This window comes from Apodemus sylvaticus, chromosome 10 (genome assembly GCF_947179515.1).
Source record: "Apodemus sylvaticus chromosome 10, mApoSyl1.1, whole genome shotgun sequence".
NCBI lineage: Eukaryota > Metazoa > Chordata > Mammalia > Rodentia > Muridae > Apodemus > Apodemus sylvaticus.
This window is the reverse complement of record NC_067481.1, coordinates 27,814,780-27,833,321: the sequence shown is the minus strand read 5'-3', so window position 1 is coordinate 27,833,321 and position 18,542 is coordinate 27,814,780. Positions and strand designations below refer to the sequence as shown.

Below are 18,542 nucleotides of genomic sequence, written 5' to 3'. Positions count from 1 at the left end.
GTGGTGGCCAGAGAGATGGCTCAGCGATTAAGAGCAATGGCTGCTCTTCAGAGGTCCTGAGTTCAATTCCCAAAAACCACGTGGTGGCTCACAACCATCTGTAATGGGATCAGACGCCCTCTTCTGGTGTGTCTGAAGACAGCTACAGTGCACCCAGAAAAATAAATATACGGCTAGCACGGTGCTTGGCATGTAAGTATCCAGACCTCAGTTTGATCCCCAGAACTTACATTAATAAGCCAGGGTGTGGCAATGTATGTTTGTAATCACAGTGCCGGGCCGAGAATAGAGTCGGGTGATCTCTATGCTAATGAGAGACCCTGCCTCAGAAACCAAGTGTTTGGCACCCAAGACACAATACCCAAGACTGTCCATTGGCCTCCCCATGCTGTACATACACACGAAAGTGCGTAAGCACACACATGAACATCAAGGACAGGGGCTGGACCAGAAGGGAGCTGGAGTTACTCAGTTAACAGCAAAGGAAACTCATTCACTCATCCATTAGACTGCACCCCCCCCCCCCACACACACACACACAAATAAGCTTATCTTCTTTATCCAACATCACGAAGAGGAAATGGGTTATTTTTTCCTGGGCACTTGTCCCGTCTGTGTGAGGGTAAGGAATATTGAACAGGAAGGAAAGGTAAGCATTTGGATGCCTGGGTGGTGGCAGCAGAGGCCGCTGAAGTGACCAAGGTAGTGTTCAGTCTTTTTTCCTTCTCCCCCATGGACATGAATCCGGATGTTGGGAAATGGTGTGGACTTCTTCCTTGGAGTCTGTCCTCACAGCAGAACTTTACAGTTGACAGTTTATCCGCTCACCTCCCAATCCACAAAGCATCCAGGTGCCCACTCTGCCCACAGACCCATCTCGGTTGTGGTCACAAGGTGGGGTTCCCAGCAGTCAGTTCACCAAGAGACTCAGCAAGGGTGGGGACTCTTATTCTTTTGCTTCAAGCTTGGGAGGTTTAGGAGATACAAAATTCACTGAGTGGTCCAGCACCTGACGGGAGGTCAGATGACACTGGAGACTTGAAAGCCCCGCCAGACAACCTTCAGGGGACCTGAGATGTACGCGTGACAGCTCACTTCTGTGCACCGGTGTAACCTGCCATGTTCCCCCAAGCACTCGATACCTGCACTACGCTGCCTCCATTCCACTGGTCTGTCAGGCATGGTCAGGCCAGCTTCCCTGTAAAGGTTTCTAGTCAGGCACCATCCCCCCCCCCCCCAGCTGCAGTCTCTACGCCCTTCATTCCCACTTAGCTATGTGGTTATGTGGTGGATAACCTTGATGCTCTGGGTGCTGAGCTGGTCTCTCAGGAAGGTGGGATTTCTTAGTCACCATCTAACACCAGTTCCCAAAGCAATGTTGAAGAGCTCTTTGGGGAGTATTCTGAAGAACTCACATCCTGTTTACAAAGAGTCTGTCTCCAGGGAGTAGAGGTAACTGAAATAGTAGCCACCCTGAATAGACAGTTACAGTTCTGAAACTGGGCATATCTCAAGAAAATGTGGTGGCACACACCTGAAATCCCAGCATTTGAAGGTAGAGGCAGGGGGATCAGGAATTCAAGGCCAGCCTGTGAATTCCCAAGCAAAGTCAGGAGTGACATCTTCAAGAACCCGGAGAGTGGGCTGAAGCACCTCAGTTCTGTCTACAGACTCTCCTGTAACCTTTCTGTAAGTAATTATTTTTATATGCATTGGTGTTTTGTCTGCATGGACATCTGTGTAAGGAAGCCAGATCCTCTGGAACTAGAGTTACAGACAGTTGTGAGCTCCATGTGGTTGCTGCGACTTGAATCTAGGTCTTCTGGAAGAGCAGCCAGGGCTTTTAACCACCGAGCCACCTCTCTAGCCCGTTTTCCCAACTCTCTACTACTGGAAATCCTAAGCCTGGCACACAGTTGGGGAAGGAAGTGAGCCACTTACAAAGAGCCTCACGTAGATTCAATGTGCAGCAGACTCTAGCACATTCTATACTGTGAGATGAGAGACAAGCCTCCAAGGACTTGTGACACAGAGAAGTCCAAAGTAAGCCACTTCCAGAAACGGCCTTTATTAGAAGGTAACTTGCCGGGAAGTGTTCATCTCACAGGGAGCCGAAGAGGTCAACAGTCCAGGCTATTGTCTATTTCTCTGCACAAGTAAACAAAGCCAGGAATCCAACAGGTACTGAAGGCACTGCACAAGAGGGAAGGGACAATGGACACTCTGCCCAGTGGGGCATTTTCCTCACCGGTGAGTCTTGTTTCTTTCTGGTTTACTGACACTCATTGGCTTTGCTGAAGCTACCACAGAGGAAGTGAGCAATTACCCTGCTCCCATCAGTCTGGGAGAAGTAGCCATCTGCAAGCCAGAAGACCTGAAGTAAAACCAGGTTAGATCCAATTCCTAGCACACACTACATCCCACTATTTAGCAGAGGTGTTCTCAGACACACCCTACGAGGCCCGCCAGCCGGTGAGCCAGACCTTCCTCAGTACCTCATCACTCATCGGAGTTGTTTCTCTGCATTCCAGCACATTCCAAAAACTAGTTCAGAGCCCCAAGTTAGGAGTCAGAAGGTGCTTCCTGCTCCAGGGAAGCGTCTGAAGCCAGGCTTTATGACTCTCATCCCTAGAGACTCCACAGGCAATTTCCTGGACTGCAAATAAATATGGGCATATTTGCATAGGTACAAAAAAAAAAAAAAATCCTGATGAGTTTTTCAGCTTCACAAAGGTCAGAAGCAAACAGGAGAGAAAGAAGGTGGTTCAGAGCCCAGCTGCTTGAACCTGCTTTAAGAACAGCCATACTAACTCCCCTTGCAAGGGAATCAAATGCTGATTCCACTGGTTTTGTGTTCCAGAAGAGATGGATGTGTGCCGCAAGCAAACTGTGCTCCACTTTTATCTACAGATTGTAAGATGCTTCACAGCCCCGGCTCTGATCTAGAGCAAGCAGCCTGACAGATAAGTCCATTCCAGCAGCCCCTAATCCCAGCCACACAGCCTACCCAGAACTACAGGGGCTGATGACAGCTAAACCCTGTAGGAAGCCAGTAGGAAGCATTGCTGTGTTCTACAGAGTGCATACTACACTGCTAAAAATGACTCACAGGACTATCCCCATGAGAAATGGGAGGCCGTCAGAGCCGTCAGGCGACCAGGCTGCACCACAACATGACTCGTGGAGGCAAGAGAAGCAAGGCTCTCATTCAGTATCATAATCTATTTTTTGGGTGGTCTTAGGCGACCCTGTGAAAGGGTCATTTGACATCTAAACCCCATGTGCTGAGAACTGCTGCTCTAGACACATGACTGCTTCTAACAAGTGTATCTACCTAGAAGGGGAAGGGTGAGCAGACATGAGGGAACTGGCGCAGAGGAAAGCAAGGGCAGAGGAAGTGGGACAGAGTACGGTGAGCGGTAGGCTGCGGGTTTCCTTCTGCATAGTCAGTGTGAGCAGACGGATACAGCTAATACAAAGGACAAAGGACAGAGTGCTGAGCGCGCGCACGAGGCTACCATACACAGGCCTCCACTGAGTGGCCAACCAGACCCAGGAACAACAGGATCAGGGCTGGGCGCCTGCCTCCCTCCCTCCCTCCCTCCCTCCCTCCCTCCCTCCCTCCCTGGCATTCAATTCTCAAGGTCCATGTCACCCATCTCCACTCTTCAAATCGTTCAATGAACAAAACCTCCCTCTGCTGCAAATGTTTACAACACAGAAATTGAGCAAACTATTCTAAGATCAACAGAAGGGAGGTTAGTTTTTTCCACTGCACTTAACAACTCCAATAAGAGGCCTTGCCAGTGAGCAGAACCCCAGCAAGCACAGCTCCCTTTCCACCACAGATGGCAGTGCCCAACCTCCCTGCTCCTGCCTGAGCAAACACAAGCACAAACTGCAGCCATTCCGGAGGTGCAGTCTGGGCTGGGTAATGATTAGACAAGCATGGCCCGCTACTGGTGAATGTAACTTGAAGAAAACGAATACACTTGTTTCTGCCTCCTACAAGCATCCATGGAATCCCCAACCTGCCCTAAATTCCCATTGGTTCCTTGAAGCCCCCCAAACCAGAGGCCGATGAATGAAAGAGCTAGTTATACTAGCTAGCCGATGCTGGGCGTAACTACTTCCTGGAGCCATGAGAAAACACTCTGTCAACAACCTGCTTCACAGGGGTAGACAACCAACCCACAGCCCCAAACCCTACTGCTAACACCTCACTGAGCCACCAACCCCATGTCAATCACACCAAACCACATATAAACAAGCTTCAGACCAATCAGACATGAGCAGAGAACATGCTTTATTGAGTAGATACAGAAGAGCACATTCTACCACATGTGGGGAAGGGCTCAGCATCTGTAAAAGGCCTTTACCCCTTAAGAAAATCCCCAGTGAAGCGGCTTTTGGATACATGTTAACAGTTACACTGAAACGGGAGGGGAGCACTGAACATGCTTAACCAGCTCCCTCCAACCCACAGTGAGTATTAGTAGTGTACAGAGATGACAAGAGAAAGGCACAAATGACCAGAGTTAGGGTTGTGGTAAAGGTGCCACGTGAAGACAGCAGTGTTGGAGGAGACCACGCTGGGAAGGGTGACATGTCAGACATCAAAAGCTGCCCCAAGATAGCAGGTTATATACTGGGACAGGGAGAAATTAGAGGGAACATTTCTTCCTTCACTTAACACCACCAAAAATAGGAACCCAGAGAACAGGATGATAGTGGCAAGTCCCGAAAGGGAAATGGAGTTAGTTCCTAGAGACAGCACTCGAGCCTGCTGGGGAGGGGGAGGCACTGCTGGAGGGGAGGCACCCAGAGCAGTGTGGCCACTCTGTTGTGCTGCGTCGGACTGAGAAACATAAGTCATTTCAACCATTTTCCACTTCTCCCAGGAAGCTCTGGACAAAATCAGTGCAACTTATATGGGAAGTATAGCTGCCCTCTACCAGACTGGCAAAGGCAGGCAGGGAAAGAGCCACACTGAGATCATTTAATGTGGCGTGAAAAAAATATTGTTAAAATATTTTAGCAACTGCCAACACAAAAGGGGGCAGAAAAATAAAGTGGGGGCATTTTATGCTGTGGAAGAATTATCCATTTCCGTCTAGCAAGATGCTGCCCCAGTGCCCACCAGTAAATACAGGATCACCACCTCTTAAACTTCACCCGTCTCCCTCAGATGAACCAGGTTCTGTGAACCCCTGGGAAATGTCAGGCGTTCCTAGCTCTGGCAAGCCTGATCCTGATCAAAGGCAAGTCTTTTGACAAAAAGAGAGAAAAATAAGTGACTGGGAGATGAAACCCAGGGTGAGCAGACCCTCCCAGCAAACACAGGGACACTCGCAGGCACCCACCCCTTCATGAAGAACGTGTGAGGAGTAACCGGAAAGGGCCCTTTGGTGCTAACCATGTCTGGAGGTCGGCTAACCAGGCAGGAAAAAGCACTAGCACAAAGGTCAGGACACAACAAACCTCTCGGGTTGAAGAGCACGAGGAGGGAACCAGTGACTGGACAGGTACAGTACCATAACACAACTCCTTGGGTCAGTGCTACAAGGGATCTGTACTTGAGCCTGATACAGATCCGTCCAGGCAACCTCACTGAGGCCGAAACAACAGTTCCTCAGAACTAGTGTCTGCAGTGTACACGAAGGTTGGAGCCAGAACAGTCCTGAGGGGTGGCCTTCCCAAAGGATACTGTACTTGCCAATCACGAGAGCAACAGAAATGACAGACAGATCCCTAGGGTATAGATTCCTACGGCTGGGGCTCGCTGGCTTGGAATGACAGGTCACTTTAAGTGCCCTTGGGAGGGGTCCATTTTAAGCAGCTTGGATCCATGGTTTTGTTGGAGTTGGACCTCTTGGCCTCTTTGGCTATCCACTCATCTATCAGGTCCTGTGAAGAATAAGGAAGCAACTATTACATACATGCAACTAATATGCTTTTAAAAAGATTCCAAAATGGCTAGCAACAGATACACCCAAGTCCTAATAACGTATTAAAGTACAAGATATCTTTAGATTTGCAAAGTTTCCTCTTTATTCCTATTCTGCCTTCAATGAGAACTGGGAATCATTATTCATTTATGCTTATGATGTGTGGGTAACTAAAAATTCAAAAAGGACCTAAGCTGAGGTGGCATTCCACAAAGCAACAGTCCTAGAACTTATAAGGACTCACAGAGATGGGTGTAAGTGTGTAATGCCACACAGAGCCGCTTAGCTTGCTTCATCCAGATCTGACAGAGCTGACCACAAGCTCTGATAAAGACAAGCAGGGAGATAAGCTTGGCAGCAAAGGCCATGTGGACCCTGCTGCCAGCTGGAAGGAGGCTGGAAGGAGCTTCCGGTTAAGCCTCTAAGGGGAGGTAACTGTGGGTAGCGTGACCCCACTGAGCTCTCCTATGTGTTAAGGACACCACAGGCAGCTGAGGAAAATCTCACCTGTCTCTTTAAAACTAGGTGCTTGCCTTTCCAATACTTGAGCATCTGAAGGGCTTGCAGAGTGCTGACAATGTCCACGGGATTCACAGCTGTTTCCTGGCTAATTTCTGTAACAGAGGAGCCACTGAGATCCCAGTGGGAGCAGACTCCCACACCCCATGTCTCCCAAGGCCCCCTTTCATGTTGAGTTTTCCAGGGCCCAAATCTGTGTAACTTGGGCCAACTTGTTCAAATGTCTCACCAGTTCAAGTAACTACAAAAAGCCAATTTAATGGTAAACCTACTCTTGACCCCTTAGAAATCAAGGTCAAATATGAAACCCCTAATTCGTCCTAAAGGGAAGGTGTCTTTCCTAAAATTCACACATTTCAAAATACTGAATGAACTCTTTCTTCCTGATTTTCAAAAGAAATGAGGAGCTGGCCATGGTGGCACACACTCAATCCCAGCACTTGAGGCAGAGGCAGGTGGAGCTCTGTGAGTTTGAGACCAGCCTGGTTTACACAGTGAATTCCAGGACAGCCAGGGGTACAAAGAGGAACCATGACTTGAAAAACAAACAAACAAACGATATATATGCTTGTGTATGTTTGCATGTATGTGTTTTATGTGGATGGGTGTTTTGCCTGGATGCATGTCTATGAACCTATGTGTGCCTGGAACTGGAGTTCTATATGTTGTGGGCCACAACAGCGGTGTTATGAATCGAATCCAGTTCCTCTCGAAGAACAGCCAGTGTTTTAAACCACTGAGCCTTTTCTCCAGGTCTTCCTCTTCAATTTTATATGAATTAAGTGCTAACAACTCCAGACAGGAGAAAAGACTTCCCAGGGTCTGGGATTCCAGCCCTGCAGTTACAGTCTCTACAATGCTCCCTAGTCACAGTTGGATTAAACAGAATGGGGGTCACTGTCATGGAGTACGACCTACCTTTGATGGAGATCTCCTTGCCCTGGAAGTTGTGCAGGTACCGGAGCAGTACCTCCTTCCAGTAGCTGCGGTAGCTTATGAGCCCCAGGTCTGACAGTGGGCGCTCTGGAGAGCCGACTTTCTCTTCTACTTTGGAAAGTAAATAGCCTACCAAGGAAAAAAAAAATAAAACAGATCTGAATTTTGTTGTTTTTATTTGGGAAGGGGGCCTTAAAATCATATTTATTTTGTGCGCATGTTGGTGTAGAAATCAAAAAATAACTTGCAGGAATCAGTTCTCTCTATCATGTGGGTTCTGGGTATTGAAATTAGGTCCTTATCCTGGCTTTACCCACAGACCAACCTACCCCACCACCCTTGGGCAAGGGTGCTCTACTGAGAGAAAGTCTCACTGTGTTGTGCCAGCTGGTTTATAAAGCAGTATATAGATCCTGCAGTGGAAATTTCCCCACTGATTTTGCCTCCCTAGTGTTGGGAAGCCCCGCTAGACTTTTCAAACAACATTAAACTTCATCCTAACAGCAAAACCAGTATGCAAACACAGAAGACTTAAGAAGGATACCTGCTTTAGAATACCAGAGAGCCAGCCATTCAAAAGAGCATGTCTTGTGGCTGTTGAAGATGCGCTGGCTACGACGGTTTGTATATGCTTAGGCCAGGGAGGGGCACTGTTAGGAGGTGTGGCCTTGCTGGAGCAGGTGTGTCACTGTGGGTGTGGGCTTTAATACTCTAGTGCCAGCTGCCTGTAAGTAAGCCTTCCTCTAGCAGCCTTGCGATAAAGGATGTAGAACTCTCAGCTCTGCCTGCACCATGCCTGCCTGGATGCTGCTCTGTGTAGCCCTGGCTGTCCTGGAACTCACTCTGTAGAGCAGGCTGGCCTCAAACTCAGAAATCCACCTGCCTCTTCCTCCCAAGTGCTGGGATTAAAGGTGTGTGACATGCACCACCACTACGGGGCACTAGGAGCTTTAACAGTATGGTTCTCTAGAGGTGCTTGCCAAGAACAGAAGTGGAAGTCCTCTCATTACACAATACCACAACCATGCATATTATACATATTCAAGACTTAAAATAACATTTATTTGTATTTTATGTGTATGAGTATCTGTCTATATGTATGAATTTATGTAAGTGTACTATGTGTAGAGCCCAAAAGAAGGCATCAGATCCCCTGAACTGAAGTCATAGCTGGTTGTGAGCTGCCATGTAGATGCTGGAAATCGGACCTTAGATTCTGCAAGTGCTCTTAACCACTGAGCAATCTCTCCTGCTCCATTCTTTTCTTTTCTTTCCTGTATGTGAGTTCACTGTAGCTGTCTTAAGACACACCAGAAGAGGGCATCCGATCCCATTACAGATGACTGTGAGCCACCATGTGATTGCTGGGAACTGAACTCAGGACCTCAGAAGAAGAGTCAGTGCTCTTAACCGCTGAGCATTTTCTCCAGCCCCCAAACCTCCATTCTTACTTTGACTAAAATTCAGTGACAGTGGCTGCTGCTGAGGACAGAATGAATTCTTGTTTGTCATGGTGGTTTTGCTCTAGATCCCCTGGGAATGCTGACTAAGCACTGAACACTGAACCATTGCTCCCAGGAGTGAGGCTTGCTTCTTGAGAGCCTCTGTCCAGAGCTTCACCAACTCTTCTGTGAGTAATGTGCTTTTCTGTATTTCTGTTGATTCAAAGATACTGTTGGCAAAGCCCACAGCATTGCAATTCATGTCTGCAGAGAGCTTATTAGCACAATGCTTACAGTCATTTTAAATCAACAGTTTAAGGCAATGATTCTCAACGTTCCTAATGCTGTAACCCCTTTAATCCCTAACCTGTGGTGCCCCCAACCATAAAATGTTTTCTTTTTTGCTACTTTATAACAGTAACTTTTGCCACTATTATGAATCATAATGTAAATACCTGATATGCAGGATGTCTGTCTGACATGTGACCCACAAAGGTTATGACCCACAGGTTCTTGCCATCAAGCTGATGATTTTAGTTCAAGCCCAGGACCCACACAGAGAACACTCCTTAACGTTGTCCTCTAACCTCCACAGGACTCACCAGACTAATAGATGTAAGAAGACCCACCCTCACCCAATTAACCTGGGAGTCACACATCAGAGGGTGGACACATTCAAAGCTGATACCCAGGATTAATGAAGGGTGACTGACTATAATACCCACAGCCTTAGCCAGGTCCATGGATTTCCTCTGCAAGTGCTTACATAAGTAAGAGCCCAAGCATGAAAACAGCGCTCTAAGCCACGGGCACGCATCTGCACCATCGCAGACTCAAGTGGGATCATCCTGCACAGCTCTATTACCCCTGCATCTCCCACTAACTCAGTCCCACTTTGTTCATTCACTAACTAGCTGTGACTACATGTTAGGAACTGTCAAGAGCACAGAACACACACATGACCAACCCCATGCTCTCAGGGTTACCCGCAACCTGAGGAGCTGGCGCTCAGCAACGTCACTTACTGAAATCAATGAGCATCTTTCCATAGCCCTGTCTCATGTACTGCGGCATGGTGAGGATACAGGAGACATTGTAGTTGAGAAATGAATTCTTCTCCTAAAATCAAGAACAGAACAGCAGATAATGAGGCACAGCCTGCCTATTATAAAAAAAAGGAAACCAAACCGAATTTCCCTGAGAGGTCAAAATACAACCAGATCACATTATTACCTGTTTATATCCAGAATAAGCCAATTCTTAGGCAGAAGGGACAGGAAGGGTCAAGAGGAAACAGGAACAAACTACCAATGTTTCTTTTTAAAAACTGTGAGGACTGCACTAGTCACACAAATCTATGAAGATACCTAGAATCCTCATAGGCCACCTGCCTACGGAGAGTTGAAGTGATGAATTATATGGTACATTTTGTTTTAATTAAGTTGTTACATTACATTTAAAGCTTATAACCATAGCACTGAGGAGGCAAAAGCAAGTGGATCGCTGAGAGTTCTAGGCCAGCCAGGACTAACTGGGAGACATCGCCTCAACAGAAGGAAAGAAGCCATGAGCTAGATTTGGTCTTGCATCTGTAACAGCAAAGGGACTAGCTGTGCTGGAGTGAGCCCCTCCCCTCTGGAGAACAGGCACCTGGATTATGTTCCTGACTTTAACTTAGCAGGAGGAAGGCAAAGCCACAAGGACTGGCTTGACAAGATGTGTCTTAAATTCACAGAAAGGTCCAGGCCATTAATTAACAGCTTCAACCCCCAAGCACAGAAACCAGGACCTTCTAGTGACAGTATCAGCTAGGTGTCCCAGCTCACAGCTGTAGTCCCAGACTTTGGAGGTTAAGGCAGGAAGACTGTCCTGGGTTTGATGCCAGTCTGGGCTGCATGTGACTCCAGGTCAGCCTAGAGAACAAAGGAAGATCCTGACCTGAATACTGTCATGAAACTCTATGATAGAAGTCTGCCTTTCTGACTTTGCTTATGGGAAGGCTGTCACTGTTGTCTGCTTCCTCAGAGATCCGAGCCCTCTAATGCCAACACCACAGCGCTGCTGTGGTTGGTAAGCTTCTAAATCAGCATATCCTGCTCACCTTAGAAAAATATCCAATCAGATGACAGCCAGTATTGTCCGCTTCTGTCATAACGTAGAACAGGAAAGGTTCTACATCATAGTATAACGTCTTATGGTCCAGAAAAAGCTTCGCCAAAAGGCAGAGGTTCTGGCAGTAGATCTGGAAGCAGAAAGACAGTTTGTGTGGAGGCCAGTGACTTCTGAACTCACTTAAACCGAAGTCTAGAAAGAATGATCATACCAATACTATCCACAAGATAGAACTAATTCCTATCTCGCTCACAGATGTTTTGTGAAGACAAGGCCTTCCTTGGGAACCCCATCAATGCATCTCTCTCTCAAGTCACCACTTTTTACCTTGTTTTTCTTGCCATCTACTTCAAACACAGAGATGGAGCCTTTGCGATAAATCTCATCACCAGGAGGGTGTTTCCACACACACTTGGCCTACAAGAGAATGGAGTTTACATGAAGCAATAAGATCTTCCTACCACCTAGTTCCTTCACCGGGAAAAGGAACCACAGGGTAAATGTGGTTAACTCAGTTAATGAACAGCTGAATACACTTGAGGACAGTGAAATCAATTGTTTTTAGAAAAGTTAAAGCTTTCTTAAGCTGTTGCAATATATCTAAGGATATATACGGCTGTTTGGCTCAAGTTTTCTGGATTATTTTTGGCATTATCTCAGCCCAAGATATTAAATCACATACTACGTAAAAGCTAGATAAATAAGAACATCCTTGCTTACACTAAAATATCTCAGGCCAACAGGAAGTTCTTAAGCAGCTTAGTGTTGCTAAGTATGCTGTGCTCACCTTTGCCAGCCACTTCCCACCGCCACCCCGTGTCTGCACAAGGATGATCATCATGACCCGCTCACTTACTGCCCACCTCCTGCCATATGTTAGAGACAGAAAATCCTGCTATGGCTCATCTAAAAGGTAGGAGGCCTGGCTGAGCAGCAGGAAGCTGAAAGGCACTTAGTTCCAAACTCTTTTCCTTAGTCTCAAAATGTTCAATTTATGGCGCTGGAGCTATAGCACCCTGCGTCTTAGGCAGCAACCCAAGTTCTCCACCACTCAATTAAACCTGGCCCTGCCCCCAAGAAGATGCAGGTACAGGTGTTGGCTGCCAAGCCTGATGACTCAGATTTAATCCTGGGAACCTCCATAGTAGAAGAGAACTGACTTCCACTTGTTCTCTCATCTTCACATGTGTGCTATGTTGTGCATGTGCATATATACATGAACGTTCACTCAACACACACACAAAGTTTATATTCACATACATAGAAAAAAATTTTTTTAATGATTTATTTATGTATATGAGAATGCTGTAGCTGTCTTCAGACACACATCAGTGGAGGGCATCAAATCCCACTACAGATGGTTGTGAGCCACCATGTGGGTGCTGGGAATTGAACTCAGGACCTTTGGAAGAGCAATTAGAGAGCTCTTAACCGCTGCCATCTCTCCAGCCCAGAAAACTTTTTTTTTTTTTTTTGGTTTTTTTCAAGACAGGGTTTCTCTGTATAGCCCTGGCTGACCTGGAACTCAGAAATCCACCTGCCTCTGCCTCCCAAGTGCTGGGATTACAGGCGTGTGCCACCACTGCCTGGCAAAAATTTATTAAACAATTTACTACATCTTCTTGACAACTCAAACATAAAGTTTCACTGGACATCATGGCTGGTCCACACTGGTCATGTGAGCACTCAAGAAACAGAGGTAGGAAAACTACCTATTTGAAACAAACAAAAATCACATACACATCCTCTGAGAATTATATTTCAGATTTAGGACTATAGCTCCGTGGTATAATACTTGCCCAGCAAGTGTGAAGGTGTGCTCCCTGCTTAGCTGGGGATTGGTGTGGAGGAGAGGAAGCACTGCACGCAAGGCATGGATATCGTGTTCTAATTTAACTAAAAACATGTATTAACTGGAATTGTTCTAAAGTTCCATCTATATCCTAGCTCCTCCCTGATGACCAAACCAATGCAACAGCTATTTGTTTAAAAACATTACCCAAGCTGGGCAGAGGTGGCGCACGCCTGTATTCCCAGCACTCTGAGAAGCAGAGGCATGCGGATTTCTGAGTTCAAGGCCAGCCTGGTCTACAGAGTGAGTTCCAGGACAGCCAGGGCTATACAGAGAAACCCTGTCTCAGAAAAAAAAAATCCAAAAAACAAAACAAACAAACAAACAAACAAACAAAAAACATTACCCATTACCCAAGCCAAAGAAGTCATTTCAGTGATTACCCTGAAGCAATGGGGAGAAGCTTGCATTTCCCCAAACCTGACTTCTGTACTCATAGAAGTCAAGACTCAGTATGCATATCCTTCCCTATTTTAATATACAGAATGTTAAGAAATGCAAACTTATTTTCTTCATCCATTAAAGGTAGATATCCCTTACAATATGCATTCTTCAAGATAGACACCCACCATCTTATATATGAGCCACAATCCCTGTTCTATGTAATAAAATATATGTGTTCTCATTGAGTTTGGTTCAAACACAAACTGTAGGGAAAGGTAATTCATATGCTGAAAAAGAAACAGAAGACAAAAAACAAGAAAAAAAAAAAGACATTTGTGGGCAGGATATAGTTAAGATGCTATGCAGCGTTGGCCCTGGCAGAGGGTTACCCAGAAATGTGATTTTCAGTTCCCTAAGTCTCCACCCCATTGCTGTGGACACTTAGAAGATCGTTTGGACACTTATGTCATCACTAGAACATAATTGGGAAACTGTGTAACATTACCCTTGTAATTTAAACTCAAGAAAACATACCATGTGTCGGCGAAGTATTGTTTGGCTCTTCATGTATTTTAAACAGAATTCACACATGTAGAGACGTCCCAGCCGTGCATATTCTTCAGGATAGGGAGAATGGTACCAGGTATCCAGTTCATAGCGGCCAAAAGCAATTGTTTTAATCATGTTGCTTCCCTCTGTGATTTGGCCTTGGAGCCTTAACTTCTCCTATTGGCAAAAGAAACCAAAACAAATAAGGATTAGAAGTCCTAATCTTTGGTTTTTAAACTTAGATTTTTATCTACATGATGTATATAGATGTTTTGTTTGTGCAAGTATTCCTGTATCTAAACCTCACATGTATGCTTAGTGAGTGACCTTAGTGAGAGGTCAGAAAGGGCATCATATGACCCGAAATTGAAGTTATAGGTAGCTGTGAGCCACCACATGGGTGATGGGAGCTGAATGTGGTTTCTTTGCAAATGTGCTTATCTGCTGAACTATCTCCAGCCCCTATTACCTTTATTCTTAAAAACTTCTATGAGAGCCGGGCAGTAGTGGCGCATGCCTGTCTGGGGGGGGGGGGGGAACAACAACAACAAAAAAAACCTTCTATGAGGCCAGCAACTAAACTATAGAAATACGTAGCTAGATTTGGTCTCTATCCATAGATGGCTATTAACACATTACTTGAGCATGGAAAATCAGGCAGGTTCACAGAAAATTTGCCAGCTATACGGCCCAGGTGTCTTTTAAAGATTTATTAAATATATGATGAGTACGCTGTAGCTGTCTGTCTTCAGACACACCAGAAGAAGGCATCAATCCCATTGCAGATGGTTGTGAGCCACCATGTGGTTGCTGGGAATTGAACTCAGGACATCTGGAAGAGCAGTCGATGCTCTTAACCACTGTGCCATCTCTCTAGCCCCTGCCCAGGTATCTTTTTTTTTTTTTTAAAGTTTTTGTTTTAACTGAACCTCAAATGAGGCTGTAATGAGGATGACCTTGACCTCCTAAATTCTCTGCCTTTGTTTCCAGATACTGTGGTCACAGATATACGACACCACAGCAGAGTTAGGTGGTGCTGGACATGGAACCCAGGGTGTCCTGGATCCCACATAAGCACATTACCAAAGGAACTATAGTCCCAGCCCATTTCTGTTTTTGTTTTTAATTTTTTAAATTAATTTTTAGTTATAGTTATAGCATAGTATAGTATAGCTAGTTATAGTATGTATAGACAAGCAGATGTCATAGAACAGCTTGTGGGGAGTTAATTCTCTCCTTCTAGATATCTTGAAGCTATTCAGGCTTGAACTCAGGTCTGTTGATGGCTACCCTCCTGGTCCTCCTCCCTGACCTCACTAGGGCTAGGATTACAAGTACATGATAGGCAGTTACAGGTGGCAGTAACCAGCTGGAGAAAGGGGACTGGGGCTAGCCTTAGGCAGTGATCTTCATGAAGGAAAAGAAAAGCAGGAGGTGACACCCAATAAATATTCCAGACCAGAACAGTCACGAAACCCTGCTTCTTGCAACCCATATAATAAAAGGAAGGGGGGGGAAGGAAGGGGGAGGGGTACACTGAGCGGGATGTAAAGTGAAGTAAAATAAATGTTTTTAAAAAAATGGAGGGGAGGAAATGAAATTAACACCACAAACTAAATTTCCCCAAGCACATTTGTTTTATCATAGGTAAAACCAGTTGCTGAAACTGTTTTTCTAGGCCAACCACAGGTACTATATCAAAATCAAACAAAAAAAGAGCATTTCTGCCTAGATATCTTATGCACCCATGATCCCAGTTTCAAACTTGCTTGGGCAGTAAGATGAGATTCCCTTGTCAAAAATCAACAAATTCAACAACATATCTGGGGGCTGGAGAGATGGCTCAGCAGTTAAGAGCACTGACTATTCTTCTGAAGGTCCTGAGTTCAAATCCCAGCAACCACATGGTGGCTCACAACCATCTGTAATGGGATCTGATGCCCTCTACTGGTGTGTCTGAAGATAACTACAGAGTACTCACATATAACAATAAATAAATCTTTAAAAAACAAAACTGTTATTTACATGCGTTTAGGGTAAATGTATTGAAATGGAAAGAAACCCTATAAAGAGGATGCTGCCGTAGCCCCCAAGTTAGGATTCCCAGATTGTACATTTTACCCAACAGAGATAAAAGGCACCTACAAACTAAGTTTTAAGCACCCCCAGCCAGACCTCAAGCCAAACTGGATCTTCCAGTTGAGGGAGACAGAGAAGGGAAGGGTGAGAAAAGAGAGGTGTGCTCTCATGTAAAAGAGAAGACGACCTCTAAGACAGCCAGAGATTCCATCAGACTGGCTGCTAATCACTTTTCTTGGCAGTTCTAAGGGCTTTTCCCAAGGGTCCTCCCCTCTCCGAGGGGGTTTTGATACTCACCAAATCCTCAGAAGCCCTGGCTTGTGCTCTTCGGAAAAGATCTAAGTCATATTCACTTGTCAGGTTTTCCAAGAGGGGCTCTCGAGTGTTCCCATAGGTCTGTCTGTGTTCCTAGAAAAGACAGCCAGGCGGTTCTGTCTGTGTGGACTTGGTGATTCTGTCTGGGTGGACTTGCTTTATTTCATTCCAATGGGAACCACCCTGAACCAGATGCTGGATATTTACAAAGTACCTATCACTGGGTTTGGGGAACTGAGGTCAGGCAAACTGTTAACCCCAACAACAGATCCTAGAATCCTAGAGCTGGTCAGCTCAAGTGGGGTAAGCATGGCTCTGGCAGGCCTTGTCTTTCTCCGCCATTTCCTCTGCCTTGCTAAAAACCATTAGATTACATTCCTAAAGCTAGCTACCAATGTCTATTCTTTTATTTGGCCATTTCTTCCTCCTGAGGGAGACTACTAAAGTCTGACTATCAATGTTAAATACAGAAATCAAAAACTCCCTTGGTTCACCTCACTAACATGCCCAGTTAAAATATACTGCTGCAGCCTAGCCCATTCTAACACTGCCCTCCCCTTGTTCTCTTCTTAGAATTACACCCGCCTAGTTTTCTGTCTGAGTCAGAAAGCAGTCACTTTAACAGTTCTTCCTCGATTAATAAAGGATAACTCTGTGAAAACAGGCGTTTGGGTGTGGTTTGTGCCTAACCTGGGTTGCTGTGTGTGTGGTGTGAGGGTCTCCTTCACTGAGGACACTGACAAAGAAGCAGGCACTCCAAGCATTAGTGCTTGAAGATGCTGCCTAGAAGAAAACTCTGGAAGTGGGCCCCTAGAAATTGCTTCTGCCATTCCTTCACTGACTGCCCAACTTGTACCAGCAAGTCAAGGGCACAGGGAAGGCAGCTCCGGGAATGTTTACCAACTGTTAAACATCAGGAAGAATTAAAAATAATTAAGAACATAAAGGGAATCCAGTTTTAAATTAACTTTCAAGCCTTACCAAGCTGGTTACTACAAGTCTCCTTTCCCTGGAAGGAAGGAAGGGAGGAGGAGGAGGAGGAGGAGGAGAAGAAAAAGAGGAGGAGGGAGACTTCTCTTCAAAACGGATTCTAGCCCTTCCCCTCCCTTTCTGCTCTAGGCTCCACCTCCCTTAGAAGAGAAGGCAATGGGAGTTATGAACTGGAGAGGACTTGCCCCAGAAGAACATTATATGTGCTAACCCACACATCGGCATCTAAAGAAACCTTACTCACCCTATTGACATTTCCTATCAACCTGTTGTACCTCTTTTTGAAATTTAGTCTCTGTGACTTAAGATTTAGGTTCTAAGTATTATTAACTTCTAGTTTTGAAAATAACAATGCCCCTTCCCTTTTCTCTTACTTTGAGAAAGGATCTCATGTGGTGCCCTGCCTCCAATTCCCAATGCTGGAATTACAGGCATGCCTGAAACCACAGCACTGGAGACTCAAACTCAACACATCCTGCAACCAACCAAGTCACTTCTCCAGACCAAAAACAAAACCTAACTAGCCAAGGCTGGTGTCCGACCCCTGTAATCCCAGCACTTGGGAGGTAAAGAATCACCTTAAGGACAGCCCTAGCTACATATTAGCAAGTTCAAGGCCAGTCTCTGCCATATGAGACCCTATTTTTTTTTCTTTCTTTCTTTCTTTTTTTTTTTTTTTGATTTGGTTTTTTCGAGACAGAAGGTTTCTCTGTATAGTACTTGCTGTCCTGGAACTCACTCTGTAGACCAGGCTATCCTCAAACTCAGAAATCTGCCTGCCTCTGCCTCCCAGAGTGCTGAGATTACAGGCGTGCGCCACCACTGCCCAGCTGAGACCCTATTTCTAAATGTAAGCAACAAGAAAAAATTCTATCTAGCATTTTTTAAATTAGTAAAGACCAAAATAACCTATCTCAAGCTGATGAAAAACATGTCTGACAGGTTGAACAGCTGGATAGCATTTACATCCGACACTCCTTTTACCTGGATGAATTTGAAGCTTTTCTAAGACCTTTATCAGAGTGAAGAGATCCAGACTATAGGACTGCCACCTGGGTGACGAGGGTATCACAGCCTCTCGGTAAATGACATCACTGTGTTCCCACAACTCTTATACTTATCAACAATGAGCAGACAGGGGCAAGCATGCAGAGATCTCTACCTAGTCCATAAACCCAGCAGCCCAGCACTGCTTAGCTATTGTGTTTAACTATAGAATATAAGTTCAGCTACAACTTCTAAGTCATACATTTATTGACTATTCTAATGACAAAATGGAATAGCATTCCAATTTTATGAAGGATAAAAATACCCAACCCCCCTCCAAACCCCAACAACAACAAAACCCAGAGACCACATACCTACACATTACACACACACACACACACACACACACACACACACACACACACACAC

At 45.5% G+C, this 18,542-nt stretch overlaps 1 protein-coding gene across 3 annotated transcripts in view; it reads right to left on the bottom strand.

Annotated features, from left to right (window-relative positions):
* Nucleotides 1–4,289: 4,289 nt before the first annotated feature.
* Nucleotides 4,290–18,542, bottom strand: part of Kat7 (lysine acetyltransferase 7) — a 37,038-nt gene continuing 22,785 nt past the window's right edge. For 2 of the 3 annotated variants that reach the window (XM_052194546.1, XM_052194547.1), the window contains 8 exons: nucleotides 16,119–16,229; nucleotides 13,728–13,919; nucleotides 11,285–11,374; nucleotides 10,947–11,087; nucleotides 9,871–9,964; nucleotides 7,386–7,532; nucleotides 6,456–6,562; nucleotides 4,290–5,907 (listed from right to left, as the gene is read on the bottom strand). In XM_052194546.1, the coding sequence (XP_052050506.1) occupies nucleotides 5,806–5,907; nucleotides 6,456–6,562; nucleotides 7,386–7,532; nucleotides 9,871–9,964; nucleotides 10,947–11,087; nucleotides 11,285–11,374; nucleotides 13,728–13,919; nucleotides 16,119–16,229 (984 nt within the window). In that variant the 3' untranslated portion in view covers nucleotides 4,290–5,805. The remainder of the gene's footprint in view (nucleotides 5,908–6,455; nucleotides 6,563–7,385; nucleotides 7,533–9,870; nucleotides 9,965–10,946; nucleotides 11,088–11,284; nucleotides 11,375–13,727; nucleotides 13,920–16,118; nucleotides 16,230–18,542) is intronic. The other variant, XM_052194548.1, reaches the window with a different exon arrangement.